The 27132-nt window shown below is 52.5% G+C and overlaps 2 protein-coding genes across 6 annotated transcripts in view; one reads left to right on the top strand and one right to left on the bottom strand.

The window, feature by feature from the left end:
- Tctn1 (tectonic family member 1) overlaps nucleotides 1-4751 on the top strand; it is a 30525-nt gene extending 25774 nt beyond the window's left edge. For 2 of the 3 annotated variants that reach the window (XM_038345745.1, XM_038345743.1), the window contains 2 exons: nucleotides 542-704; nucleotides 3003-4751. In XM_038345745.1, the coding sequence (XP_038201673.1) occupies nucleotides 542-685 (144 nt within the window). In that variant the 3' untranslated portion in view covers nucleotides 686-704; nucleotides 3003-4751. Of the gene's footprint in view, nucleotides 1-541; nucleotides 705-2590; nucleotides 2879-3002 lie in introns of those variants that run through there. The other variant, XM_038345744.1, reaches the window with a different exon arrangement.
- Hvcn1 (hydrogen voltage gated channel 1) lies at nucleotides 34-26548 on the bottom strand. 3 transcript variants are annotated; one of them, XM_038345746.1, is made up of 8 exons: nucleotides 26484-26530; nucleotides 25995-26124; nucleotides 20636-20757; nucleotides 9264-9536; nucleotides 5100-5204; nucleotides 3832-4063; nucleotides 2027-2139; nucleotides 34-1715 (listed from the first exon to the last, which is right to left on the bottom strand). In XM_038345746.1, the coding sequence occupies exons 3-8, from the start codon at nucleotides 20654-20656 to the stop codon at nucleotides 1650-1652; spliced, it is 810 nt and encodes a 269-aa protein (XP_038201674.1). In that variant the 5' UTR covers nucleotides 20657-20757; nucleotides 25995-26124; nucleotides 26484-26530; the 3' UTR covers nucleotides 34-1649. The 3 variants fall into 3 exon arrangements, with proteins under 3 accessions (XP_038201674.1, XP_038201675.1, XP_038201676.1); XM_038345747.1 differs by having other exon boundaries at nucleotides 25995-26049; nucleotides 26484-26502; XM_038345748.1 differs by lacking the exon at nucleotides 25995-26124 and having other exon boundaries at nucleotides 26484-26548.
- Between the last annotated feature and the right edge of the window lie 584 nt (nucleotides 26549-27132).

The raw sequence follows: 27132 nt of genomic DNA, 5'->3' as shown, positions 1-27132 counted from the left end.
AGGTGAAGACGGAAGGCAAGGCGACAGCCAGTGTGACGGGAAAAGTTTATTACTTGGTATGAGAGATTATAATATCTTTTTGGATTTCAATTTTTTTTTTAAAGACAGGGTCACGTCATAGCTCCCATGTTCAGGGACAGGAAGCTAGCTAGTGCTGCTGTGCCTGGTGGGATTTGGTATTTTGACATAGGATCTTCTCATGTAACCCAGGTTGGTCTCAAACTTGTGACTTTTGGCGTCAGCCTCCTGAGCGTTAACGGGCAAGTGCCATCATGCCTGACTGTAATTTTGACTCCTAGAACAATTTCAAAATCATTCTTTAACTTGTACTTAGAGGGGAAAACTCACTGATGGGTTTTCTTTGTGGTCACAATTCTTGTGAAACTGAGCCATGGTTGCTATTGCTGGATCAGCCTGGAGCGTTGTGCACTCGGCTGCGCTGTGCCCCGCTAACTCTGCATACCTGCCGGCCTCAAGCTGACAGTGAGAGTGGCTGAGTGAGGAAGATGATGAGCGAGCCTGTTCTGTCTTTCCATTCCAGCCCCTCCCAGGGCCTGAGAGGACGATTGTCATTTCTACTACAGTGACATTTGTGGACGTGTCAGCCCCTGCAGAGGCAGGCTTCCGAGCCCCACCCACCATCAACGCCAGGCTGCCCTTCAGCTTCTTCTTCCCATTTGTGTGATACAAGTGGACCTGCAGGAGTGAGTACCCACCCTGACGGTCTTCCCTCTGCAGCAGTGGGCACCCAGGCCCAGGCTCTGGCGGACACCAACCCAGTTGCTCATTACCCTTAAACCAGCACTCTGCCCCTCCACCTCCTTTTCCTCCCAGGAACTGCACTCTGCTGAATGAGGGGGTTGGGTCAGGGTTCCAGCACCCTGCACACACAGGTCACAGGCCTCCACAGTGCATTATCCCCTATTTGTCGGGAGTTGTCTTCAAAATGCCCATCAGCATTTTGAGAAGTACAAACCAGCAAGAGGCTGTGTAAAAATGTGTGCCCACGAGGGCATTGTACCCCAATATGATGCTAATTACAGGGCAGTCTGCCCCCCCCCCCGCCCCCGCAGTGAGCTAGCTCTATAACTGGTGGGCTGGTGTGGGCTGCCACCAAGGAGAGAATGTGGTAGGCGGGCCCAGGGGAAGGAGAGCGCTTATTTTATACATTAATTGCACAGTAATTGAGAGAGATGTGGTGGGTGCAGAGCCAGTTTGAAGCTGATGGTACAGCTGGGTGCTGCCCAGGAGGGGCTGGGCACCAGGATGGCTCCCCCAGGGGTGCAGCAGGAAATAAGAAAGGTTTTCTAGAATGGGCTGGTGCAAAGTGCCAGCTTCTGTCCTTCTCAGGATGTGCTGGTCCCCTACACACAGAGGAGCGATGGCATTAAGTTTTACAAGCCAGCTTCCTTGTCCATTTTCAAGCAACAGCAGAGTCCGCTGAGAAAAGGTGGCTATGATTCCTTTGCTGCAGGAGGAGGGCGTGGACAGGTGGCTCTGGGTCACACCGAAGAGGCAGCAGAGCTGACAAAGATGTGTCCCCAGCATCCAGGGAGCGCAAGCCAAGGCAAAGATGAGGACTGGACTTGGCAGCACACAATTGCTCTCTGGCCACCACCCAGCTTCTCTAGGGTAGAGCTTCTGGAAGGCTAGTTCCCATCCCCGAGAAGTCCATTCTGTCTCAACAGCTTGTTGAGTCTCTCAATTTCTTGTTCCTATGGTAAAAGCAGACACACACTGGGCAATGAGCTTCTGAGCCACATTCCTGCAGGCCTGGGGCTACAGACAGCTAAGAGCCGCAGTCTGTGGCATTCCAGCTGCTGAGGGGAGCCGTTCCCAGGAAGGGTCCTAAGCAGTGATGACAAGAACAAGATGCCCAGAGGAGGAACTGGGCCTGGCTCCAGGAGCCCATGCTTAAGCCAGAAAGACCAGGAAGAGGGAGCAACAGGCAGAGCTGTAGGCCATAGGAGTGTGGGCAGTAGTGGGCTGGAGGGGACAGCCGTGGAACCGGTCCCCCAAGTCTCACCTTTTCAGAACAGCTGAATTCCAGGTGCTGGATCTTGGTGGCCAGTTGAATGTTTATCTGCTTTAGCCTTAAGATCTGCCGTTCTGAGCGTGTCTTCACTGAGATGATGATGCCTGCAAGGGAGGGGAGGGCTGTGGTGCAACAGCTTGCTTTAATATTATGCTGTGTGCGTGGGGGAGGGGGATGCGTGTGGATGTCAGAGGACAACTTGTGGGAGTCAGTTGTTCTCTTCTTTCATCTTGTGGGCCCCAGGGCTTAAACTCAGGTCATTAAGCTTAGCGGTGAGTATCTTCACCCACTGAGTCCTCTTGTCGGCCCCAAGACTTGTATTCAAATTCATGTATATACTTGGGATGTGTAGAGACAGATGAACAAGACACCTGTTACTGGCAACCTCAGTGAGGAGGGCAAGATGGTCATTTCTAAGCCAGAGAGTATGCAGCTGGGTAGTATTTCCCTGTGGTCCCCATGGGCACAGTCTCTGCAGGCCCCTGTGCTCCCATTCCCCAAGGACAAGCATCCCCAGGAGTAACTGAAAGCTGTTTGTTTGTCTTCCCTGGCCAGAGTTCAGAGTATGGAGACAAAAAGACCAAAAGTAAAGCAAGGACGCCTGTGTTGGAGCATGGCCCTGACTGGTTAGCGCATACCTGTTAATGTGGGATACCTTACACAGCCCCAGTGACCCATGGCCAGTCTCAAGAAAGACCAGTGTTGCCCTCAGATACAAACCCAGATAAGGGCCATGAATACCACAAGGTCACCTGCCCAGCTGCCAAGTGAGGCTTCCAGCTCCACTCAGCCGAGAGACCCCTCTGGAGCCCACTCACCGTGGCTGCACTATGGTGTATTTAATAAACCTTTTACCTCTTTCTTTTTGATAAATCCATTTAAACTCCATGTGTCACCGGCCTGTCACCTTTGTCTCCACATGACACAAAGGAATGTTCCTTGTTTGCTTTTTTTCTCTTCTCCCCAGACCTAAGCTGCCTGACCTGTGACCGCTTCAATCTCAAGTCGCAGCAGTCCACTTAACCTGCAGCTCTGCCAAGCTCAAAGGGCTGTGGGACAGGAGGTACCAGCTAGGGCTCCTGAGGTCACAGCCCCATCAGGATACACCCACCAAAAACCGGCCACACTGTCATTCTCTCACCTCAGGCTTCCCAAGCTGGCTGACGACTATCTAGATCCCCTGACTACACCCCACCCCCACCCCGCCACCCTCTGCGGAGGGACTGCTGGAAAGTGGACACTGTCTTCCCTGGGAAGACTGAACAGTTTCAACACCGACCAGCCAGGGCCCACAGAAGCGCTGCTCTTTGGATATGCGCACCAGGGGCAGCGTTTGTGCCTGGAGGTGGGCAGAGCAGGATTTCCTCGTGTTCTCTCTAGAAGCCAGAGGATGGTAACACATGGCAGCAATGGAGTGGTAACTCAGGGAAACGGGGAGCTCCATGAGGGGACTCTGGGGTTGGGCAGCCAGCACAGAGAGCTGCTCATCCACCTGCCTCCCTACTGGAGGATGCCCTTCTGTGCTGCCCGGGGCAAGGGTCCCGTGCTTCCATGACTACCTTCTGGTAACCATGAAAACATGACCAGAGTGGGAGACAACTTTGGTGCAATCATGCTCTGCAGCTCGCGCCAAATATTACATCCACTTTTCTCCAGATTCCAAAGGGCAGCAGCCGTGACACAAACCAGGTATGAGATCGCGGGCATCTGGTGACTGTATTGCCACCTTGGTAGCGACCACAGAGCCCAGCCCCCCACCCCCATGCAGTCTAGGAGCAAAGGAGACGGAGACGCACCATTGATGATCCGGGCCACCCGCCAGAGCCGCAGCAGGATCAGCAGACCAAGAGCTTCAAACTGATGCTTCTTAAACAGGAGGACGAGGTCGAGGACGAACGACACCACCACCACAGTGGCATCCAGGATCTCAAATTTATGGTGAAAGAACTCCAAGCGGAAGACAAAGATTTTAAAGAAAATCTCCAGCATGAAGAAGACCAGGATGGCAAAGCTCATGTAGTGGAACGCCTGAGGGGAACAGAAGGGCAAGGAGCACTGACTGTCGCATGGTCGTCTCTGCCCACACCGTCTACCCCAAGCATGCCTGCCTGGTCACCAGGGACGACTCAGTGCTGGAGACAAGGTTTCTATCCTTGGAAGATGATTAGACATCCCTGGCCAGGCCTGACTGTCAACCCAGGACTTGAAAAGGTGAGGCAGGAAGATCAAGAGTCCAAGGCCTGCCTGGACCAGAGTGAAACTGTCTTAACTAAAAAGTAAAGATGGGCTGGCCACAACTCTGTCATGAGTGCTTTCCAGGGTTGAAGAAAACCACCTCGGCTCTCCAGTGTCCTTTGCCCCAGCCACCCAACTGAGAGGGACATGTTCTATGGCTGAGCAGGCACTTGCTCAGAGCCACATGGTCAGTCACTGCAGTACAATGGGCAAAACCCAAGTCTGTGTGGAGGGGACAATGTCAGTGTCCAGTAAAAGGCACACACCTTTAATCCCAGAATCAGGCGGATCTCTGTGAGTTCGAGGACAGCCAGGGCTACACAGAGAAACCCTGTCTATGGATGGATGGATGGATGGATGGATGGATGGATGGATGCACCTGCTAGACAGATGCTGGCACTTCCTGTACCTGTTACTCCACTGCTGATGACGGGCAGGGTCATACACTCCCTGGGAGCAATAAAGACTAGTGGTACCTGAAGAGTTCCCAGGTTCTTGCTAAGGAAGCCAGGAGGCAAAGGGGTCTTCCAACTCCTGTGGTGATACTGAGGCTCACAGTGACCACAGTGGGGACCACAGTAAGGCCTGTACCCAAGGGAAATGAAAGAGCCGGAGGAGGATGGGCGCGTTCACATGCACTGAGCATCCAGTGGCTCAGTCGACACCTCCCCACCCCCGCCTGCAGATAACGACCCCATCAGCAGCACCCTATATAAGCCCTGGCTGCATATGGACCTGAGCTGTGTACATGCGTGACTTGGGGGGGCTGGTGTGTAGCTGCTGTACCACCTATATACCCGCACCACATGTGCTTGTGCCATGTGCATACCTTGACCGCGTAGTCTTTCTTATCTGGCTCAATGATCTTGAGATCCAGAAGGAGCTCAGCAAGTACCAGGAGGGCATCCAGGATCACCAGGCAGATGATGACAACCTGGTGGGGAGGAGCAAGAGGACATGAGACCAGGATGGGACCACTCTCATTCTCAGGAGCCACCGGGAAACACATTAAGAATGGGATCCTGGCCCCTTTCCCCATCCTCCCACTCTCCAGGGTAGGCATGTCACCCTCTGGGAGTAGCTTGCCCACTGGGTGAGAACACTACCACTCCACTCCCTGAGGACAGGTAGCCTTTGGGGGCCCCTTCTGGAACTCAGAGTCCCAAGGCAGTGATGTGTTAAATAACTTACTAAGCATGCTCTGTGTGTGTGCCCCAGCCAACAGCAAACCACAGAAATAGAAAAATGAAACTTAAAAACAAAACCCTATTTGCCTTTTAGGAGTGGCATTTGCTTTGAGAGATAGTACAGGAGAAACAGACTGGGTGACCCAGGGGCAGGGAGTAGGAGAGACTGTGGGCCCCTCAGGGAGAGGAGTTCCCAAGCTCCCCACAGGGTACTCAGGGGTCTCATTCTTTTGGTTGGTTGGTTGGTTTGTTTTCAAGACAGGGTTTCTCTGTACTGTCCTGGCTGTCCTGGAACTAGCTCTGTAGATCAGGTTACCTATGCCAAGTGCTGGGATTAAAGGCGTACACCACCACCGCCCAAGTGGCATGGGCTCACTAGACTAACCAGCCAGTGACCCCAGGACTCCTGTCTCTCTTCAGCACTAGTACACCAGGATCTTCTGTCTTCTGTTAAGGCTGGCTTCTGGTCCAGAACTTGGATTCTCTGACTCGGACAGCAAGCACTTTACTGAACCATCTTCCCAGCCTGAAATTTTTTTTAATTTCTTGTTTATTTTAGAACCACGGGGATTAGCAAAGTCACATGGTCTAAAACCAAAGCCCAACTGTATTGAGAACAGACTTACCACACAGCTACCAAAGGGCATGAAGCGTGGGCCTGTGCTACACTGAGTGCAGGTAACCCGACCCTCAGCCACGTGTGATGTGACCCCCAGAACACAGATACAATGCAGACTGCAGTTCTGGTGGGGCAGGATGGACAGGGAGCTGGCTAGTGGTGAGCTGTACAGCGCCCTGTGCACCACACATCACAGAAATACTTTAAAATGATTCATTTTAGCCGGGTGGTGGTGGCCCACGCCTTTAATCCCAGCACTTGGAAGGCAGAGGCAGGTGGGTCTCTGTGAGCTCGAAGGCCAGCCTGCCCGACAGAGCTAGTTCCAGGACAGCCAGAACTGTTATACAAAGAAGCCCTGTCTTGAAAAACAAAACAAAATAAAAAGATTAATTTTACATTTTGTGACTGTCACCTGAAGTTGGAAATGAGAAAGAGAAACCAAGAAAAGACAATTTTAATGCTTGACCTCTATGAACTGATCAGCCAAACCTCAAACCTGCCCCTCTACCTGGTTACTTTTTGTGGGAGGGGAGTCACATCCCTTTGTTAACCCATATTCTCCCCTGTGGGGTGCCAACTTCAGGGTTCCATCAGCCTACCCTGAAGCCAGAGCTCAGCTGGCCATGCTCTTTACTCCCAGGGACGATGGGCACATGAGGCTAGGTTTGCAGAGTATGCTGCTCTAGCTGTCTCTTCCCAGCCATGTCCCCTCTTGATTCTACCAGCTCATGTGACAAGTGACAGCATGCTCTGTCACTATGTCTTGCAGATCCTACCAGCAGAGAGCAAGACTCCTCCCATCCCATCTGGCTTCCATCCAAGATCCTCAACCTGTCTGGTCATGTCACCCCCACACGGCCCATCCACAGCAGCCCCTGCCTCATTAAATAACCTTGCTGCTTTATCCACAAGAACCTCACACCCCTCCTCTACTTTCCAACTCAGTAGGTCACAGTCTCCTTTCTTACCAATCCCTTGACCAACTGAAACATGCCCTTCAACCCCGAGGCCCACTATGCTTGAGTGTCAGGTGACAATCACCGGCGACCTCTTGACTCCCAGTTTGTCCAGTGCTCATCGACTTCATCCTTACCACTGCAGGGGACAGCTAGCCAAGATGTTAAGGAGTATCCCTGCCACTCCACAGACTGTCACGTCCAGCTTGCTGCCATCCACAACGGGACCAAATGAGGGGGTCACTGTCCTCTCAGAGGATAAATGTCTTTATGATAGTCACCGTTTTTTTCCCAGCCTGAGAGTCAGACCCATGACTGGCAGGGACATCTACAGGGGGTGGGTCTGGGGCTCCCTATACAGCTGGAAGGAAGCTGGCTCCCCCTGTTTGCTTTGAATTGCAGGTCTGGATTTCAACCCCAACAACATAATACTATGTTTCCTGCTGTAGTCACAGAGGGGCTGGCAGAACGCAAGGGATGCTGGGTTGTTGGCTTGCTTTAAGTGGGAAAAAAAAGACCAATATAACCTCCCCACCCCGAGAACAGTGTCAGCAATGAGTGAAGCTACTGCTCCCTGCTTCCAGAAGGGAGTTGGGCTCTGATGCCCCAGTGCATCACCAAAGTGCCTCTTTGTAGTACTGGACCCACCAGGAGCTGTGACTGTCCCCATGCCCTTGGTCTCTTGCATTTTTTCTGGAGCAGCCATGCTTCTGGACACCAGCTTGCTACCTAAGAAGCCTGCCTTTGTTCAGAGGGCTGGAGAGATGGCTCAGTGGCTAAGAATGCTTACTGCTTGCCAGGCAGTGGTGGCACATGCCTTTAATCCCAGCGCTTAGGAGGCAGAGACAGGCAGATCTCTGTGAGTTGGATGCCAGCCTGGTCTACAAAGTGAGTTCCAGGATAGGCTCCAAAGCTACAAAGAAACCGTCTTTAAAAAAGAATGCTTACTGCTCTTGCAGAAGACCTGGGTTCAGTTCCCACATCAGGTGGCTCACAGTCACCTGGAACTCCAGCTGGACTGGACACCCTCCAGCCTCTGAGAGCTCCTGCACACAAATGGTGCACATAAACTTGTGAAGGCGCATGCATATATACATAAGATGATAAATCTTTTTGAAAAATTGCCTTTCACAAGATTGGGATAGATGGCCCCCACAGAGCTCAGCCAGGAAGTCCCTTCCCTCTCCCCATGGCAGAATCCGGAGAGAGGCAGTGACAGTGAGAGCCAGGCACATGTGTGTGTGTGTGTGTGTGCGTGTGTGTGTGCGTGTGTGTGCATGTGTGTGCGCGCGCGTGAGTGTGTGCGTGTGTGTGAGTGTGTGCGTGCACTCTCCCATGCACACACGTGGAAGCCGGAGGTCCATATTAGTGCCTTCAGTTACTCTTCACCTAATTCTCTCATGGAACCTGGGGCTCACCGACTGGCCAGTGAGCCCTAAGGAGTCTCCTCCCAGTATATACTGCCACACCCAACTTCTCCCCTGGGTGCTGGGAAACCAGACTCAAGTCTTTATGCTTACACAAGCACCTTACCCATTTAACCATCACCTCAGCCCTATGTATTTTTGTTAATTCTCCATAAACGGGTCTGAGGCCCCATGGTGATGAGGTTTTGAGTCAGGAAACCCACGTGGCCTTGTCCAGAAGCAGGCACTGTGGAAGGAAGGCTTCTCTCGGTGGACGTGGAGACTACACACAGGCAGATTCCCAATGGGAGAATAGCCAGTATAAAGTGACCATTCTAGGCTGCCTAAAGCTCTGTGGCGGTGGGTGGAGTCGCAAGGCCCTGCAGCCGCCACTGTCTGCTTCCAGTGTACTTTCACCACCCGAAAGGAAATCCCATCTCTCTCAAGCAGCCGCCCCCTCCATTCTTTCCTTCCTCCCACGGCCCCCATCTGTTTACCCAGCTGTGAGTATTCTGGGCTGTTCAGCTACCTGGCATCACACACAACTGGGACCTTCCCTGTCTGGCCTGCCACTCAAGTCATATTATCTTTCTAAGAGGCAGCATGCATCCACGTGTCCTCCTTTGTCTTGCCCTCTAGAGGTACAGGCCCCTGGAACGACCTTTAACCTTCTCTCTCTCTATCATTTTTCCTCCCCCACTGTCAGTCCAGGTCAGACCACGGAGCATGGTATGTGGTCGGTGCTCAGAAACACCCGTGGGGTGCACGAGTGGCAGTGGCAGAGGGGGCTCCCTCTTTGGGGACATGGTGACTTCACCCTCTTACCTGAAACCTGTGTGAGCTGAAGAGTTTCCTCAGCCTGTTCCGAAAGTCCAGGGTCGGCCTGGGTGTGGGGACAGGGCCAGCCTCAGCATCTGCACCCACGGCACTGCCTTCGCCTTGGGCCGATGTGGGGGCTGGCTCCTCCTCGTCCTCTTCGTTCTCCCACTTTTTGTAGTTGACGTTCCACGTGTGGTAGTCGTCCCCAACCACTGTGAAGTGCTTCAGGAACCTGCTCATCCTCTTGGTGGGAGCCACCTTGGCTCTGCGAGTGATGGCCTGGAGGGGCGGGGCAGAACATGCACTTGAGGTTCCCATGGCTGTGATGGGGAGCAGGACCCAAACCAGGTCCCAGGGTGCACAGAGCACCCTAGCCCAGGTCAAAAAAAGGGGTTTTTGGGGGGGCACTTATTTTTGGAACCTAATATCACTGTATATGAGGCAACAGGAAACCCCAATCCCACCAGACATGTCCCTGCGGTCTGGCCAGCAGTCACCAACGGTACTACAGCCCAGTCCCAACAGGAGGCCCACGTGTGAATACCAGAAGAGCCGTGCACTCTCAGAGAAATTGAGAGCTGGTGATGGCAGTGGAGGAAGCATCCGAAAGTAAAAGTCCAGCGTTACAGGAAACTCAGAGATACCAACCCTACACTCTGCAGGCCACTCCTGGCCAGATAGATGGAAAGGGGAGTTCCTTCCAGGATTATCCAACATGGCACACACTTGTAATCCCAGCATTTGAGAGGTGGAGGCAAGGATAAGGAGGATGAGGAATCGAGGCCAGCCTGGGCTACATAATAAGCCCCTACCTCAAAAACCAAGAGTAATGGCTATCCCACTGTGTATGCAGCCTGTTTGTTTAATCTGCCTCTAAGAGACCAATGTAGCACGCCAGGTGGTGGTGGCCCATGCCTTTTCCCAGCATTCAGAAGGCAGAGGCAGGTGGATCTCTGAGTTTGAGGCTAGCCTGGTCTACAGAACTAGTTCCAGGACAGCCAAAACCCCAGTCTCCAAAAACAAAAACCAAGAAAAAGAGTGAACAACGTAGCCACTGACCTTATTTGCTTTGGACTTCCTGTGTAACCAACTTTTACACCTAAGCTAACACATAGTTGTAATCTTAAATCATGCACTCTTCCATGCCCCTGTTCCAGATCATACATGGGTGTCATTTGCTGAAAGCAGCAAGTACAGAGGTTTAAAGTGTCTTTCTAACATGAATATCCATTTATGGACAATTGTTGATAAATCATTGTATCACTATTGTCTGAGTCAGTTGGGATCGGCTGAAGGCAGTGACATGATCCTTGTATGGTTTTGGGTAAGATCCCTGTAAGTGCCCCATCCCTCCCCCATGTGGTGCTGCCTGTGCTGCTGAATAAGGACAGAGAGAAGCCCTTTGTGGGATATAGACACGCGAGATCACACAGTAGACACAGACAAACACACAAAAGGCACAGTTACACACTGTCACACTCAGGAACAGAAAATTCTCAAGGCTTTGTTCTTCAGCAGGCACAGGTTCCCACAAAGGACAGAAGAAGCAGGGAGCATGTAGGAGAATTCAAATCTGGACTCCCTCTTAGCTGAAAGACTTGAAAGGAAGCCAGGGGCGGTGGTGGTGCACAATATTCACGTCTGATAGAATAGGCACATAGCCTGAAACACAAGAACTCTAAGCAGGAGGACCATACAAGGAAATGGACAGAGGCCTGTAAGCACAATGGGTAGAGTGCCTGCCTAGCACTCCTGGCCTTGGCAGTATCCTCAGCAACACAAGAAATAAAGAACTGTGCCCTTGGGTCGGACTGGAGAAAGGGAGTCTGTCTTGCCCCCATCCACACCCTGCCCAGGGTTCTGTGTGGCCTTATGTTTCCAGGCTCTAGATTTGGTCAACAGACCCCCTCCCACAGCCCCAACATCTCCTAGCTAAGCGCCAGGGGGAAACCCCATTGTCGTAGCTGGGGGGCAACTGAAGTGTGGAAGCGGAGACTCTGCAGGCATCTGAATCCCAGGCTGCCTCGCTGCCCCACCACCCATATTATATGGTACCTCAAGAGCCGCAGACTGCAGATTTCTTCAAAGGCTAGGAGGCCCAAGGAAAGCTTGAAATAGTACATGGCCTGCTGGGAGCAGCTCCATCTAATGCCCCAGTCACAGAGGCCTGCATCTTAGCATCCTTCCTCCACCTCAGCCTTCTCACCCAGCATTCTAGTCTAAACTTTGGTGACCCAGGAAGGCTGCATGGCCTCCTACTGATCCCTGACTTTTCCATTCTCTACCCAGGCCTGAGCAGGTCTCACGTTGGCTCTGTCACAGCCCTCCTCACCCTAACAACTGTTCCTTTGTGCTCTCCAGAAAAATCCAAGGGAAACACCCAAGCCCCTTCATGTGGTAGGCACAGCCCTGCGAGGCTCAATCTCTCTGCTTCCAGCAGCCTGCCCCTTCTCCCTTGCACCTCAGAGCACTGTAACCTTGCTGCCCTCACCTCATTTTAACTTTGGTTTATTCATCCCCAAGCCTGAAGTCTCAGCTGGCTGCAATGCCTCTTCCTCAGAGTGGTCCTTTCTGGATCATAAGCCATAGCCAGACTCCTCTCCCAGTTCCACAGCCTCTCCTTCCATTCTCCTCTCAGTACCGAGGAGGGGCTGTGTATCCTGAGCCCACTGTGACATTTGCCCAAGGCTCCCTCCTCCCAGGACAGCCATGAATTCCCCCAGGAAATACCTTACCCCTCAGGCAAAAGTCGCTGAGGCTCTCTGCCAAAACCGCATCTCACAGGAGAGGCAAGTTTTCGCTCTGAAACTTTCTGAACAGTCAAGAAGTGACTTGAGTGACCTGGGATGAAAATACTTGTGGTATCCAGTAGAGCAGAAAAGAATTCTGGTTTTAAGTCAAGACTGCCATGTCAGAAGCAGGAAAGTTCCAGAAAGGGGCTGACCACAGCCCTTGTCCTCACCCCGGCCTCTCACAAACCTAGAAAGAGGGGTTCTGTGACACCCACTGAGCACCTGCCCAGGCCAGGCTCCTGTGGCCTCAGTGGCAACCCTATGTCACCAATATGGAAAATCATTCCCCGCCCCCCCCCACTGTCCCCTGAAGTTGTGGGTTCTGTCACATGGGCCCAGGACTTGCAGACCTTACAGTGGAGGGATTGGCACCGACACCAGGAATCCCTGCTATCCATATTCTTCTCTGACCTGGTGTTCCTCGTCCTGTGGTCAAAGCCCAGGCCAGAGCTGTAGAGATGCTCAGCAGTATGTGCTGTGTAAGTGTAAGGACCTGAGTTTGAATCCCAGCACCCACATAAAAGCTGGCACAGCAGCTGGAGAGACAGCTCAGCAGTTAAGAGCAAGGGCTACGCTTGCAGAGGAGTGGGGCTCAATTCCCAGCCCCCAGGGCAGGCACCTCAGAACTGCTGGTAGCTCCAGCCTCAGGGGATCTGACACCCTCTTCCGGCAGCTGCACTCATGTGCACATACCCACACACATACAGAGAATTTTAAGAATAAAAATAAAATACTAAATAAAAAGTTGGGTATGGTAGTCTACAATCCTAAAGGGAGACTTCCAGGCCAGTGAGAGGCTCTTTCTCAAAAGCAAACAACACATGGCTGGTGGCTCCTGACCAGCGTGCAGCTAACCTCACCCTGCACCTGTGTAGAGTGCACACTTACACGCACACGCACACACACACACACACACACACACACACACACACACCTCTCTCACCAGAGTTCAGCCCACCAGGTTCTGATCTGTCAATCATCACCCAGACTCTGACCCCATTTTTCACCATAGGCTTCCACCTCTTTCCTCTCCTTGCTCGGTCTCTCACGCTGACTTCCTTGGCAGTCCGACCCTGACCTTGGCAGGCTGGGGCATCTCCACTTCCTGTGGTCTCAGCAGTCCTGTGTTCTGTGTTGCTCATGTTCAAGTACACAGCCTGGTCTCAGCTGCCGCCATGTTGGTAGCATGCTGTGGCCCAAACTCAGCTCACTTCCCCACCAAATCTGCTCCCCCGGGGCCACAGCATCACTGCCACTGTGCCCAAGCAGAGAGCTGAAGATCCGGTTAGGTTCCCTCCTGTTGTCCCTGCTCTATGTCACCTAACAGCTCCCAGCTCCTATGTCCCTGCTGCGGCCATTGCCTCTGGCCTGGACTGCTCCACTCCCCTCACTCCTGCTGTGTCTCCCACACAGCGCCAGCCAGGCTGGGTCCTACCTTTCCCACTGTCCCCACCACACTCCAACTCCAGGGTCTCACTGGCTCAGGACTGGGACCCATCTTACCCTATATATCATCCAGGTCTTGGACCTAGGTGTTCCTTCCCCAGCTCCCCCCATCACTAGCTGCTAACACACAGTGTCAATTCACTGTACCCCTGTACCCCTGTACCCCAGGGAAGGGCTCTATAAATAGTTAATGAACAAATTCGCACATAATGGAACCGGGGAGCTGTCCCTCCAAGGCAATGTGATGACATGTGACAGGTGTCACACCAGACAAATGACTAACCTGGGAAAGGGTAAGTGGAGACATACACATGCCTCCTAAGGCTGTCTGTATTCTCACAGGGGCCAAACTGCCACCTGGAGGAGGGGAAAGTCCCTCCCTCCCTGCAGAATGACCTCCAACACCACAGAAAAAGGTACATTTTAAGAAACACAGCCAACTCCCAAGTCCCTGTTCCCAAAAGCCTTCCCCATGTCCCCGCTCCCCCTCAGAGCTACTCTGGGGGCCTTGACCACAACCCTCGACCCAGAACTCCAGCAAGACCCTGGAGCACCTGCCATCACCACACCCAGGCATCATGTTATATAGCATGACCACAAATGAGCTTCTCTCCCACAGTAGCCCAGGCCAGCACTGAGGGGCTCAGTGTGGGGAAGATGGCAGAGTCAGGCTTAGCCTCAGGGCTGTGTGACTCAGAGACCATGTTCTAGAACACAGGGTCAAGAGAACCCAGGCAGCTAGTGGTTCCCTGCCAGTGCATTAACAGGCTGAACTTCGGGGTCCCTCTGGAACAATGGGAAGTGACGTTCTTTGAATGGGGTCTCTGCTGACAAAGTCACTAAGCTATTGAGATGGAATCACTCTGGATGGTGGCAGCTAGTGTCCGTAGGAGCAGAAGAGATCCAGGGGACCAGGTCACATGATGACAGAGACAGCAATTCTACAAGCCAAGAGGAGCTGAAGCTAACTCCAGCCCCTCTCTTCTGCTGGGACACACAGGCAACCCCACTTGCTTTTACATAGTCCTGAGAAGGAAGCAGGGCAGGGGACACAATTTCTGCATTCATAGGAGGGGAAACTGAGGTCAGAGGAGGCAGAAACACTGGCCTATAGTCATATGTCACAAGTCAGTGGCGGGAGACAGGTGCCAAAGAGGGGACACTCCTACAGCCCCTAGAGAGCAATGCTTTGAAGGCGGTACCACACTGGCTTTTTAGCCCCTTTTGTTTGTTTTTTTTTAAATATTTATTTCTTAATTTAATTTGTATACAATATTCTGTCTGTGTGTATGCCTCCAGGCCAGAAGAGAGCACCAGACCCCATTACAGATGGTTGTGAGCCACCATGTGGTTGCTGGGAATTGAACTCAGGACCTTTGGAAGACCTCTGAGCCATCTCTCCAGCCCCGCCCCTTTTGTTTTTTAATGTGAGATCTCATTGTGCTGCCCAGGCTGGCTTTCTGAGCTCAAGCAATCCTCCTGCCTCAGCCTCCCTGATAGCTGGGACCAGGTACATGTCACCATGCCCATTTTCTAAAAGCATACTGGAAAGCTGGCTTTCGAGGCGGCTCTGGGCGAAGGCTCTAACCACTGAGCGTGATGGCCTGAGTGTGATCAGCAGACCCTGCATGGGAGGAGGAGAGAACAGAGCTGCCATCTGATCTCCTCTCATGCACACACACACAATAAATAAACAACACAAACTAGAAAGCCTGACAGTTTACACCTGTACCCCCAGCACATGGGAGGTACCAGCGGGAAGCTCAAGAATCCAAAGTCATCCTGGGCTACATAGTGAGTTCAAGGCCAGCCTGGGCTCCTGAGACCCTGTGTAAAAACAAACAATCAAAAAGCTAAAAACCAGCCAGGCCAAGGTGAAGCACGCCTTTAACCGCAGCACATAGGAGTGAGTGTGAGTGTGTGTGAGTGTGTGTGTGTGTGTGTGTGTGTGCAGGTGCTGCAGAGGCCAGAAGAGGGCATCAGATGCCCTGGAGCTGCTGACATGGGTTCTGGGACCTGAACTTGGCTTCTGTGCAGAGACAGAGTGTGCTCTTACCGGCCGAGCCATGGCTCCAGCCCCTGCTTTAATTTTTCAGTGTGCGAATTTCTAACTGTGACCAAAGCTAGAAGTGACAAGTGACAGCGGCACGAGCTGCAGCAACCAGGAGCCCTGTGGCATGCAGCAGACAAGAAGATGTAGCCAGGAAGCCCCCACCTCTTGCTATGTAGCTCAGGCTGGCGCCAAACTCAAAATCCCCCTGCTTCTGCCTCCTGACTGTGGCGATCACAAAAGAGTGTGCCTCCGTATCCAACTACAGAAAAGCTGGTTCTTCAAGCTACCTGAACGAGGGGCAAAATCGAGGTTTGAATATACTGTCTTCTCTCTTTGATAGGGAAGCTGAGGCCCTGTCACATGGCAGCCAGCACGTCAGTGGGTCAGCTGTGTCCACGTTCAGGCAGGCAAGCTCATCCTCAAGCATGACCTCTATCCCCTCCCAGGCCCCACAGCCTGTGAACTTCAGCAACTGAATGACTCTTGACCTTTGACCTGTCATCTGTGCCTTCCCAACATCTGCTACTGTCCTTGAAGGATGACCCTGCCCATAGCTTCCTGCTGCCACCCTGCATCTATACATGTGTGTGCACACACACATACACCACACACAACACACACACACATGTAGAGGCCAGAGGTCAACTTGAGGTGCCATCTTTAGGCACTGTTCCCTCCCTGCCCCAATAGGCTTTCTCACTGAACTTAGGGTGCACAGGCTAGGTCAGTGAGTCCCCTTCGTCCCAGCCCCAAGATTATAGCATGTACCAACAATGCCCGGCTTTCTGTGAGGATTCTGGGTTGGCACTCAGGTTCTTATGCTCACACAGCAAGCCTCACACCCATCCTTCATTCTTGCATGTGTGTGAGGGCACATGCACATATATGTGAAGGCCCACCCCAAATTTGTGTTGGTTTCTGGGGATTCGAACTCAGAGCTGGCTCCCCAGCTCCACCCCATCTGTACAGAATGGAGAGAGCTTAGGTGGCTGGCAGCTGCTGTCCTTAGACAGCCTGCCTGCCTTTCTGCCTTCTGGTATCTCAGAACTATGCTCCCTAAGGGACATGGTATCCTGCCCCTCCCTCCTATAGAAAGCAGTCTCCTTTACCCTGACCTCCTGCTGTCCCTTTAGCCAGGGGAGTCCCCAAGAGATCACCTCTTCATAGGACCGAGCCTTCTGGTGCACACCTGGGATTCTTGCGCTCAGGAGGCTGAGGCAGGGGGATTGAAAATTCAAAACAAGAGCCTGTCTCATAAAACTAAAACCCCTGTGGGTGTGGTCTGGTGTCTAACGGGCTTCTCTGGTCCTGAACACCCTGTGTCCTGTCACAGCTCATTGCTAGAGGAAGCAATGTGCCCTCTGTAACCCCAGGGAGGAAAGTCTGTTGCGTGTGGCCAGCTTCCTGCGGTCTCAGCCCAATGCCTTCCCCTTGGCTGGTTTCACCTGGGGTTCATGTCTGCTTTCTTGCAGCCTTGCCAGCAAGGCACTGAACACAAGATGGTGTTTGTGACCCTCCCATAGTCCTTTGCTTCAAATGTCTCTGGTTTCCCCCTACTCTAAATGGTAAAAACAGCTCCCCCGTCTCCCCCTCCAGCTGTAGCTCTGCCCACATACCTGGTCTCGGATGCCTCTCCCTGCTTAGCCACACTGCCTCCATTCAGCCTTTGTTCTAGGCAGGTTTGCCTGGCCTCAGGGCCTTTGCACATGTGGCTTCCTCTGGCCTGGAATATGTAACCTCTCTAGTGCTGTATCTAGCTTTTCTTTCCTCTTTTAGGTTCCTTCCAAGTAACCCAGTTCAGGGGTGCTGGCCAGATTGTCCTGATCATACACTCCTGCACCTCCTCTGTCACCCTCACGCCCGACTGAACACCCCAGGGTGCAGGCTGCACAGGTTCCTACACACACCATATCTTCCACTGGAAGTGTCTCCCCGTGAGCGGCAGCAGGCAGTGAGCCCACCTGCCCTGCCCCCACCCTGGCTCTGTGTGTGTTCTGAGGAATGCCTATTTATAAAATCAGGGAAGTCTGTAAATAGGCGTTGAAGTCTTTCCTTCTCAAGGGTGGGGAGGAAGTTTGAGGTTTGCAAAAACAACCCCTCTATGGCTGACTAACTCAGGTGTGGGGGACTTGTGAGCCAGGTCTGTCGAGAGAGAGCCATGCTCAACTCACCTTCACCTGGAAGGTCAGGGATACACTTGGAGGCTGTGTGGGACAATGACTTTCACAAAAGAATGGGACGATGGCACGTCCTCCCCAACCCTAGAACAGCCACTAACTCAGGACCTCTATTCAGAGTTGCCTAGAACAACGCCACATCCCGACCACATGGCTCCAGATCGGCCTCATTTGCCGATGCCAAAAACGAAGACAGAGGATAAGAGACTTGCTAAAAGTCACATAGCTAGGAAACAGAGCTGGACTGTAATCCAGGGTGCCTGGAGGAGTTGCCCTTGCTTCCCATTCCCCACTCAAGATGTAGCCCAGGGCTGCTGAAGCCAAGCCTGGGACAGAAGTTCTCCCAGACAGAATTACCATGCCTCATCCCTGGCACTCTGACACGTTACCCTAGGTGGACCCCTCTACTGTCTAAAGGGCTGATGGCCACCCTGTCCCAACAGGCAGGGAAGTGTCCTGCTCCTTTCCCTAGAGGACAGACAGGATGATGTTCAGGGAATGAGAGACAGACGCAAAGCCTGTGACACCAGCCATACCACATCACCCGGTATCACAAGCTGGGCTGCTTCATAAAGGCAGAGGAAGCGCAAATTTCCCATCTGGAAGCTGTGTGGCTGTCACCTGGTTACCAGTGTGAGGGTGATGCTCCAGCCATGGAGGCCGCAGAAGAAAGGCTTTAGGCCCCTCCTTGCTACTCCCTTCTGGAATGAGCCAAGGAACATGGAGGAGTCATGTAACGGGAAAGAAGCCATTTTCTCCGTCATCCAGTTTGTGTCTCCAGCTACCTGAGGAAAACCTCAGCACAGCTGACAGAGCAGAGATGACCTACAGGGACAGTGTATGTTGCTCCAAAGACACCTCAGACATGAATGTCAAGGACAAGTGGATTGTGCTCACTTAGGGCTGGGGCGTGTGTGACTTTGAGCCTCCTCAGCCTAAAGAGTGCAACCACTTTTTAAACATGTAGCCATCAAACACACCTAAGTGCACCTCTCACAAGAAGCTGACACCTGCCAGGTGGTGGTGGTGCACGCCTCTAATCCCAGCACTCAGTCAGCAGAGGCAGAGGCAGGCAGATCTCTGTTAAGTTTGAGACCAGCCTGGTTTACAGAGTGCATCCCAGGGCAGCCAAGGCACCCGCCCCCGCCCCCAAAAAAGAAGAAGCTGAAACCCATGCCTTAAGGCTGTGTCTGTCCTTCCATCTGTCTGTCTGTCAGTCTAAATACTTAATGAACTCACTACCTTTGTCTCAGTCTGCCTTGTCCTGAAATTCTTATCTATGTCATGGTCAAGGGCCTGACTTTACCTGAGTGGAGCTTCCCGACAGGGAAGGAAGCTCTCAAAGCTGTGTTCCGCCAGTGCCGCTGGCCGTTCACAGAGGGCCAGCTGCATGTTAGAACGGCCAGGAAGCATTCCTGCAGAGCTGGGATGGTACCTGGGGGGCCTCATGCAGAGCAGATAAGCCTCCATGGCTGAGCCACACCCCAGGATTACCTGGCATACAACGGTCACACTCAGAGCTCCCAAGCACCCCGAAAGTGCAGCGAGGCTGACAGCCACAGCCAAGCTCAGCTCCTCCAGAGGAAGTGATCCAATGGGGCGCCCACCCCCAGCTCTGCGCACCTGGCTTCCAAGCCCTGCAGATGGGCCGGGCACATGCATTCATCTGAACTGTGGAATAAGACCAGAATATGTACCACAACCCTTGCTTGTCCCATTGTGGAGTCGGCAGCCTGCGACATAAGTGGCAGTTGTCCCCAGTACCTGCCACCAAGCCTGACAACCAGAGTTTGATCCCGGGACCCATTTGGTCGAAAGAGAGAATGAACTTCCACAAGTTGTCCTTGGACAGCCACAAATATGCCACGGCACAGTACACATGCGAACACACAGACACACAAATATATAAATACATAAGTGTAATTAAAAAAAGAAAAATCTAGGCATGCTGGACAACTTGGCAAAGCATGGTGTACCAGGCCAGGCTCAGCCAGGGCAGGAGCATGCTGCCTGCCATAAGAGGTCCTGGCCAGCCAGTCAACAATGGAGATAGCCCCTCTGTGGTGAGAGTATGCCCCACCCGACTCCAGTTCCCCAAAGTGTGTCCTAGCTGGGTTCTGCATTCCAGGATCTACTTCCCCTCCTGGCCCACATCCTGGTACAGGCCGGTGACAAGCCTTCAGCACCTCGCAGTTTATCCCTGCAACTGTCCTTCTTCATTCTGCCCCAGACTCACCTGGACCCCTATTTTAGTTTCAGCTGTGGCTGCTCCATCTGAGGACACCTCTGCCTATATCAATGCTCATGGTCACTAGTACAAACACACACACACAAACCAAAACGCAACCTGGACCAGTGTTGCCATCATCCCCGCCATGTCACCTGTCCCTCACGACAACCAAAGACTGAAGACAACTTCATCCCACTCGTTGTAGGTAGCCTTCCATGCTGGGGGCCAAGAACCTTCCTGAAGAGCCCAGCAGTTTTACCAAGCCCACTCCTCACTACAAATACCCACAGCACCAAGTCTGAGACCCTGCTGTGCCTTCTCGCAGTTGGGCATCAAGGAATCCTGACTTTGCTTCATTGAGCCAGTTCTGGCTGGTCTCAAACTCCCTGTGTAGCCTTGAGGATGACCTTGAACTCTTGACCCTGACCCTCCTGTTTTAGGATTGTAGGTTTGCCCCACCACACCCAGCCAAGCTCTGACATCATGGTTCTTAAACTAGAAATCAGGGTTTGCATGGTGGACCGTGGCTCCCCTGCCTCCGGGTCCTGTGAAACCTGGCCGCAGCCTTCCTGCTCTGACTGCAGGCACGGTGCAACCCTTACACTGGGGGTTCTCTCTGACCTGCAAGAAACTTCCACAGGTTGCTCCTCTTACAGCGGGAGCCTCCAGACAACATTTACCTTTTGGTCTTGGGAAGCCATTTTCCCTTTTGTCTCAGGATCCAACAATGACAGAACCGATGTGTCACCCTGCTGTCACCGAGGGTATGCTCTGCAATCTGTTCTCACAGTTTGAACAGCACCTGAAAATAAGGTCACAAAATGTGTTGGAAGGGTACTATCTGGGAAGACAGTCAAACAAATATTGATAAACACCTGTTTGAGCTCTAGATCCACCCTCGGGCATCTGTGAGATGTGTACAGTTGTCACTGTGGCCAGTGAACAGAAACAACCAGGTCCGCCAATGGAGGGCTAGAATGGAATACTATCTAGCCTTCAAAAAGGAACCACTAACAGCTGCTACAGTTCACGAGCCCTGAGAACACCACATTAAGGGAAAACACTAGATTTAGCACCTTGTATGCTGAGCCTGGCATGGTGGTATATCTGTAATTTGGTACTCAGGAGGCTGAGGCAGGAGGATTATGAGTTCAAGGCTAGCCTGGACTGCATAGTGAGGTCCTGTCTCAAAATTAAAAAGGAAAATCGGGCTGGGCTTTAATCCCAGCACTCTGGAAGCAGAGGCAGGTGAATCTCTATGAGTTCGAGGCCAGCCTGGTCTACAGAGCAAGTTCCACGACAGCCAGGGCTGTTACACAGAGAAACCCTGTTTTGAAAAACAAACCAAAAGAAAAATAAATCAGAGATGGTGAGATGGTGCAGCAGGTAAAAGTGCTTGCTACCATATCTGACGACTTGAGCTCATGGTGGGAAGGGCGAGAACAGACTCTCCCAGGTTTCCCTCTGGCCTCCACACATGTGCTGTGGGACGCACACACACACACTTTGAAAAGAAATTCTTGTAACATGTAGCTCAGGCTGGCCTGGAGCTTGCTATGTAGACCAGGCTGGCCTTGAACTCGCAGAGATCCACCTGCCTCTGCCTCCCTAGCACAGAATTAAAGGTGTGCAACCCCCCAACAAATAAGTTTAAGATTTATTTTTAAAGTGTGTGCGTGTGTATGTGCGCGCGCGTGTGTGTGTGTGCGTGCGTGTGTGTGGGTGGGTGTGTGTGTGCGCGTGTGTGTGGGGGTGTGTGGTGTGCAGGGTTGTGCATGTGAACGCACATGCCCTCACAGGCCAGACAGACGTTCCCCTGAAGCTGCAGTTTAATGTGGTTGTCAGCTGCTCAGCGTAGGTGCTGGGAAATGAACTCAGGCCTTCAGCAAGTACGGCACACATGCTACCTCTAAGCCATCTTTCCAGGCCCTTGCCCACCTTTTAAAGGAAAACTCTGGGCATTGGTAGCTCTTTTCTTTCTCTTTGGTTCTGGAATGACTATGTGTGATTTGTTTAAGATTATTTTTAACATAGGTGACAGAGACATATAGTAAAACTTTCAACAATGGAGAGAGATACATGCCAGTGAGTCAGTCTCTACCCTGCGCCTCCTTCCCAGAAGTGTCTGTTCTGACCAGCAACTAAGTGACCTTCTGGGAGTTCACTTTTTTCCTCACGAAGGGGGTGTGCATGCTCCCCCTTCACTTTCTTCTCACACAAACATGAGTGACATGCTCCTCTCTCAGAACCATACTTACATCCTTTTAGGGTGTAGTATGTAGATTGACAGACCCCCTGAGCACCCAGGCTCCTTCATCTGGAACCCAGGAGTTTGTCACTTTATGTGTGCACAGCCATTAAATTCAAGATTGTGCAAGAGGAGACTGCCCAGGTGGACACGCTGTCACCAGAAGGGTCTGTCTTAGCAGCAGAGGTATGAGAGCAACAGAGCTGCCAGCAGAGAGAAGCCTGAAGATGTCGGGTGTCCCCCACTATGGAGGGAGGCTAATGCATGCTATGTGCACCCTTAAAAACTAGCAAGGACCCTCAGATCCACCCAGACCTCTGGAAAGAAGGCTTGGGGGCCTCTCCGTTCAGACCATGGAAATTGCTTTTAGGCTTTTGACCCACAGAACTATGAGATAAGAGATGGGGCTTTTTTAAAACCACCAAATGTATATATATAGTCCCTGCTACAAACTGAGAACACTACAGTCTCTGGGGACCGCACTGTGGTGGCTCACTCTAGATGGAGGTACTCCACTGTGGGAATGCAGCCAGGCTGCTGGTGGTCACAAGGGATGTGTCCCACCTCCTTCCCATCCCAGAACCCCAGTGGGTAACCCTACACACCTTGCATTGTGTGTGTTTGTACATATTCCCAAATGTGAGCCAAGCCAACTCCGGGCATCTTTCTCAGTTTCTCTCCACATGACTGTTTTGTGACAAGTCCCCTCACGGAACGTGGAGCCAAGCAGCTCAGTAGGACTGAGCGGAACATGGAGCCAAGCAGCTCAGCGAGACTGAACGGAAGGGAACGTGGAGCCAAGCAGCTCAGCGAGACTGACTGCTAATGAGCCTGCATCTCCCTGCCTCTACCTCCCAGAACTGGGATTCTGGACAGCTAGCATCACCAACGGCTTTTTATGTAAGAACCAGGGTCAAAATCAGGTCCTCATGCTGGCACGCGAGACCAGCGAAGCCATCGTCTCAGCCCCCCGAGTTATTTTTCTAGCTACAGAAGCAAAATATCATCAGTCTGAGAAAAATATTCAAAGACTTAACCCCTCCAAAAGCTCCCTTTCCTTTGAGCCTCTCTCTTCTCTTGTGCCCTCCATCCAGCCCAATGACTGCCAGGGGGCCTCAGCAGCTTTGGCAACAGTGGAGCTCAGCTACTACACAGACAGGAGATAACTCGAATGCAACCTTCACGCCTGCAGGGGAAGGGCCAGAGAGATGGCTCACCTGGTAGAGGACCTTGCCACCAAACCTGACAACCTCAGTTTGTCCCACAGAGTGGATGGAGAAAAATCAATTCTGGCAGATTGTTCTCTGACCTCTACATGTGTGTAGTACACTGTGCAAACACACACACACACACACACACACACACACACTAAATGTAGTTAAACAAACAAAGTTGGGTGTGGTGGCACACATCTTTAATCCCAGCACTCAGGAGGCAGCGGCAGGAGGATCTCTGTGAGTTCGAGGCCAGCTTGGTCTACTAGAGCTAGTTCCAGGACAAGCTCCAAAACTACAGAGAAACCCTGTCTCGAAAAACCAAACAAAAACAAAAACTAAAACAAATCAACAACCTCCCTCCATGTAGGTAAAAAGAGAAGTTAAAGAACCCTTGATCCAGGACAGGCTCCAAAGCTACAGAGAAACCCTGTCTCGAAAAACCAAAAAAAAAAAAAGAACACTTGAGATCCCTTTGTTTTCAAAACAGAACTAACTCACATATAGAAAAACATGGCTTCGCCAGCCAAGGACAGAGGGTTTCTTTTTTTTATTTACTATATGTATGAGTGTTCTGTGTGTACACCTGCATGACAGAAGAGGGCATCACATCCTATTACAGATGGCTGTGAGCCACCAAGTGGTTGCTGGGGACTGAACTCAGGACCTCTGGAAGAACAGGCTGTGCTCTTAACCCCTGAGCCATCTCTCCAGCCCTGACTGAGGGGTTCAAACTCTCATGTCTTCCACAATAAACTAGTCCAAATATAAAAATGATAAAACCCAATGCTTGAGTGGCTATGGAGAAACTTCGCCATGGCTGGAGAGATGTGACCTAGACAGACATCTAGCAACAGGGACCAGCACCTTCCAAATGGCTATGTCCTAGACTTGGCCACTCTGTTTCAGAAACCATCCCACAGGACTTCCTAGCAAATCCATGGGCAGCAATGTTCTAGCACAGCGGATGGTGTGACCAACCACAAAAACCTGCACAGAAGAAGCTGAAAGCCACACGAGCGGGGAGGAAGGCCACACGAGGGTCTGGGCAGAGGTGGGGAAAGCAGGCCATTGAGCAACCAGACCGATAAGTCTGTGCTCATTGCTTGCAAAGATATGGAGCCCTGTGTGCCTTTCCTCCATGCAAGGTGTTGTGCTGGGCCCAGGGAGCACAGATGGATGGAGCCTGGAAACACAAACACCACAAGGGCAACACACAGTGCTGAGGGTGACAGGAGAAAGGCACAAAATGAGAAGCTTGGCTCTTTCAGGTGGAGGGGCCAGGCTCCTGAGGAAGTGACACAGGGGCTTCCTGGATTTCAAGAAGATTGTGGGGACAAGAGGAAGGTCCTTTGACAGTGAGAACTTAAGAGGACAGAGTGACGCATGGGCAAGAGATGTGAATTAAGATAAATTACAGGAAGTGGGGGTAAGGTGGGGGATCTACCAGGGCTCCCAGCTTGTGAGAATGATGAGGAGCTGGGGGAACAAGAGTTGTGGTAGGGACACGATGGATGGAGGTCTGGACTTGGGCATCAAAGCGGCCAGACTCACGATCTGTGTAGGCCAGAACTTGTACTTCGCCTAGATGGAGTGGGAGTTAGGATGGGGTGACAAAGACTCCAGCCACACACTGGGGTAGCTGGGAAAAGAAGTCTGGTGACATAAGCAGTCCGAGCTTCCTCCTTGCTAAACCAAGGTCAAGGGAGGGCTGTGGGCCAAAGGAAGCTCTGGAGTTGGGTAAGTCTCAGCCTAGAGATTTTCAAACCCTGCCTTGACCAGTCTTTCGGCCAGGGGAGTCCTGGACGCAGAAGTTGCTGGCTGCCTTACTCAAGAAACCTTAAGCTGCTGGTGGGTGGTCAGGAAATACTGCAAACCTCGGTGAGTCCCCACCAACCTGAAGCAAAGCGACCAGGATGCGGAAACACTTTCCGAGGGGTAAGGCAAGATGTGGAGAAATACAGCTCCCAGGTGACCCTGTGCTAGATGGGGAGGGGGCTAAGTCTCCCCCAGTTATCTCAGCAGACCTGAGAGACAGGCGCCACTCAGAATGCCCTGGGAGCCCGGCGGTGGTGGTGCACGCCTTTAATCCCAGCACTGGGGAAGCAGATGCAGGCGGATTTCTCTGAGTTCGAGGCCAGCCTGGTCTACAAGAGCTAGTTCCAGAACAGGCTCTAAAAAAGCTACAAAGAAACCCTGTCTCTAAAAACCACCTCCCCCCAAGAAAAAAAAAGAATGCTATGGGAGCAGAAAAGTACACTAAGACACAGAGAGGCCCAGCCCCACAGCTAAGGTGTGTAGAGCCCTGCACTCAGTGGACATAGGCGCTAGGTAAAGGTGTGGGGCTTGGAGGGAATGCATGCTGCTCTCAGTCCTCCAGCCTTCCCACCAGGGGGTTCAAATTGTTTACAGAAGAAGCTGCGGAATTGGGATTCCTCCTGCTAGGATGCACCGGTAGGCTGACTTCTGGGGGTCTCCTGGGGCACCAGCACTACCCGCACCCCCTTCCCTCCTGCTGTCTCCCTGGAGTGGCTGGGGCTCTGGGATGGAAAACAGGGCTTAGGGCTTTACACCCACCTGCTGGCCTTGCTGGCTGAGCTGGCTGTGCCTTCTTTGCTGACTCTCTCTCCAACTGTAGGAGGGGGACACTGTTACCTCCTCCACCGGTCACACAATGATGGGTGTATGTGGTTCCTGGTAACACCCACTAAGAGAGGAGGTGCTTGTCAATGCCCCATTCCCCTGGGAGGATAGTGGGGTGGGAAGTTACAGTCCACGAAGTAGCACGGGACCTCAGTCACCCCATGGCGCCCGCCAGGCCTGGCCTGGTTCCCCCAACATCCCCAACCAGGCCCCAGCCGTGACTGACAAAGGTCCAGCCTAGGGGCAGACGCGAATCACGAGGATGGAGGGTGGCCAGGGCTTCCTTCCTCCCTCCAGGCCCCCAGGCTGGTCGGCTGCCCCGCAGCAGCCGCGTGCAGGGCAGGACACCCCCCTAGCCTGAGATACCGCTGAGGTTGGACAGAAGAGGGGCGCCCCTGTCTCCCCCAGCCCCATCCTCATTACCTGACTGCAATCTTCTCAGCTCTGTTCTCATTCCAGAAGAGAGACTTAGACACAGCCCTGCTCTGCAGAGCCCAGGGGGCGGTCCTATGTCCTTGGGGGTGTGGTGTGGCGGGAGTTTCCACAGCTAACTCTAACTTGCTGCAAACTCGAGCCCTATGGAGGCACCAGCGCGCTGAGAGGCCCCAACTTAAGCGGCTCTCCAATGACCAAGGCCAGGGTATGCACAGGGCTGGGACACTTCTGCAAGGCTCCTAGGTGACTGGGTGCTCCCCTGACTACGTGGGCCATCCCAAGGACCACCTCCTCCCGCCCTCTTCCAAAGCCTTTGTGCTTACTGGACGAGATGCACTCCTTAGCTGGGTTCACGGGGGCAATTGATTCAAGAGAAGGTTAAAGAGTAAATTTTTCTGTGCCCATGGAGATGGCCCCAAGAAGTCAGTCCAGGATGTAGCTGAGGAAGGAATGACGGCACCCATGCTCTTCGGGTTGGGGGCGGGATAAAATGGGTAGGTTTCTGAGCATGCTCCAACCTTTTCAGAGCCCCAGCCCTTCAAAGCTACTGCGTGTGAGACTAAAAGCCTTCTACAGTTCCAGTGCTTCAAATAGCCAACATGCCAGTCCAGCCTAATTAAGTAGACCATCTACAACA

The sequence above is a fragment of the Arvicola amphibius genome, chromosome 10 (assembly GCF_903992535.2).
Source record: "Arvicola amphibius chromosome 10, mArvAmp1.2, whole genome shotgun sequence".
Taxonomy (NCBI): Eukaryota; Metazoa; Chordata; class Mammalia; order Rodentia; family Cricetidae; genus Arvicola; species Arvicola amphibius.
Note: the sequence above shows the minus strand (reverse complement) of the source record. Positions and strands in the feature narration are given on the sequence as shown.

Bases quoted from the DNA above. Each gene is read 5' to 3' on its own strand.
- Hvcn1 (XM_038345748.1), bottom strand. From the start codon at position 20,656: ATGGCTTCCCAAGACCAAAAG. The intron at 9,537-20,635 runs GTAAATGTTGTC...CCGCCCCTCCAG, and splicing joins TGGCTTCCCAAGACCAAAAG to GCCATCACTCGCAGAGCCAA. The intron at 2,140-3,831 runs GTGCGTCTCCGT...CCTCCCTTGCAG, and splicing joins GGTGGCCCGGATCATCAATG to GCATCATCATCTCAGTGAAG.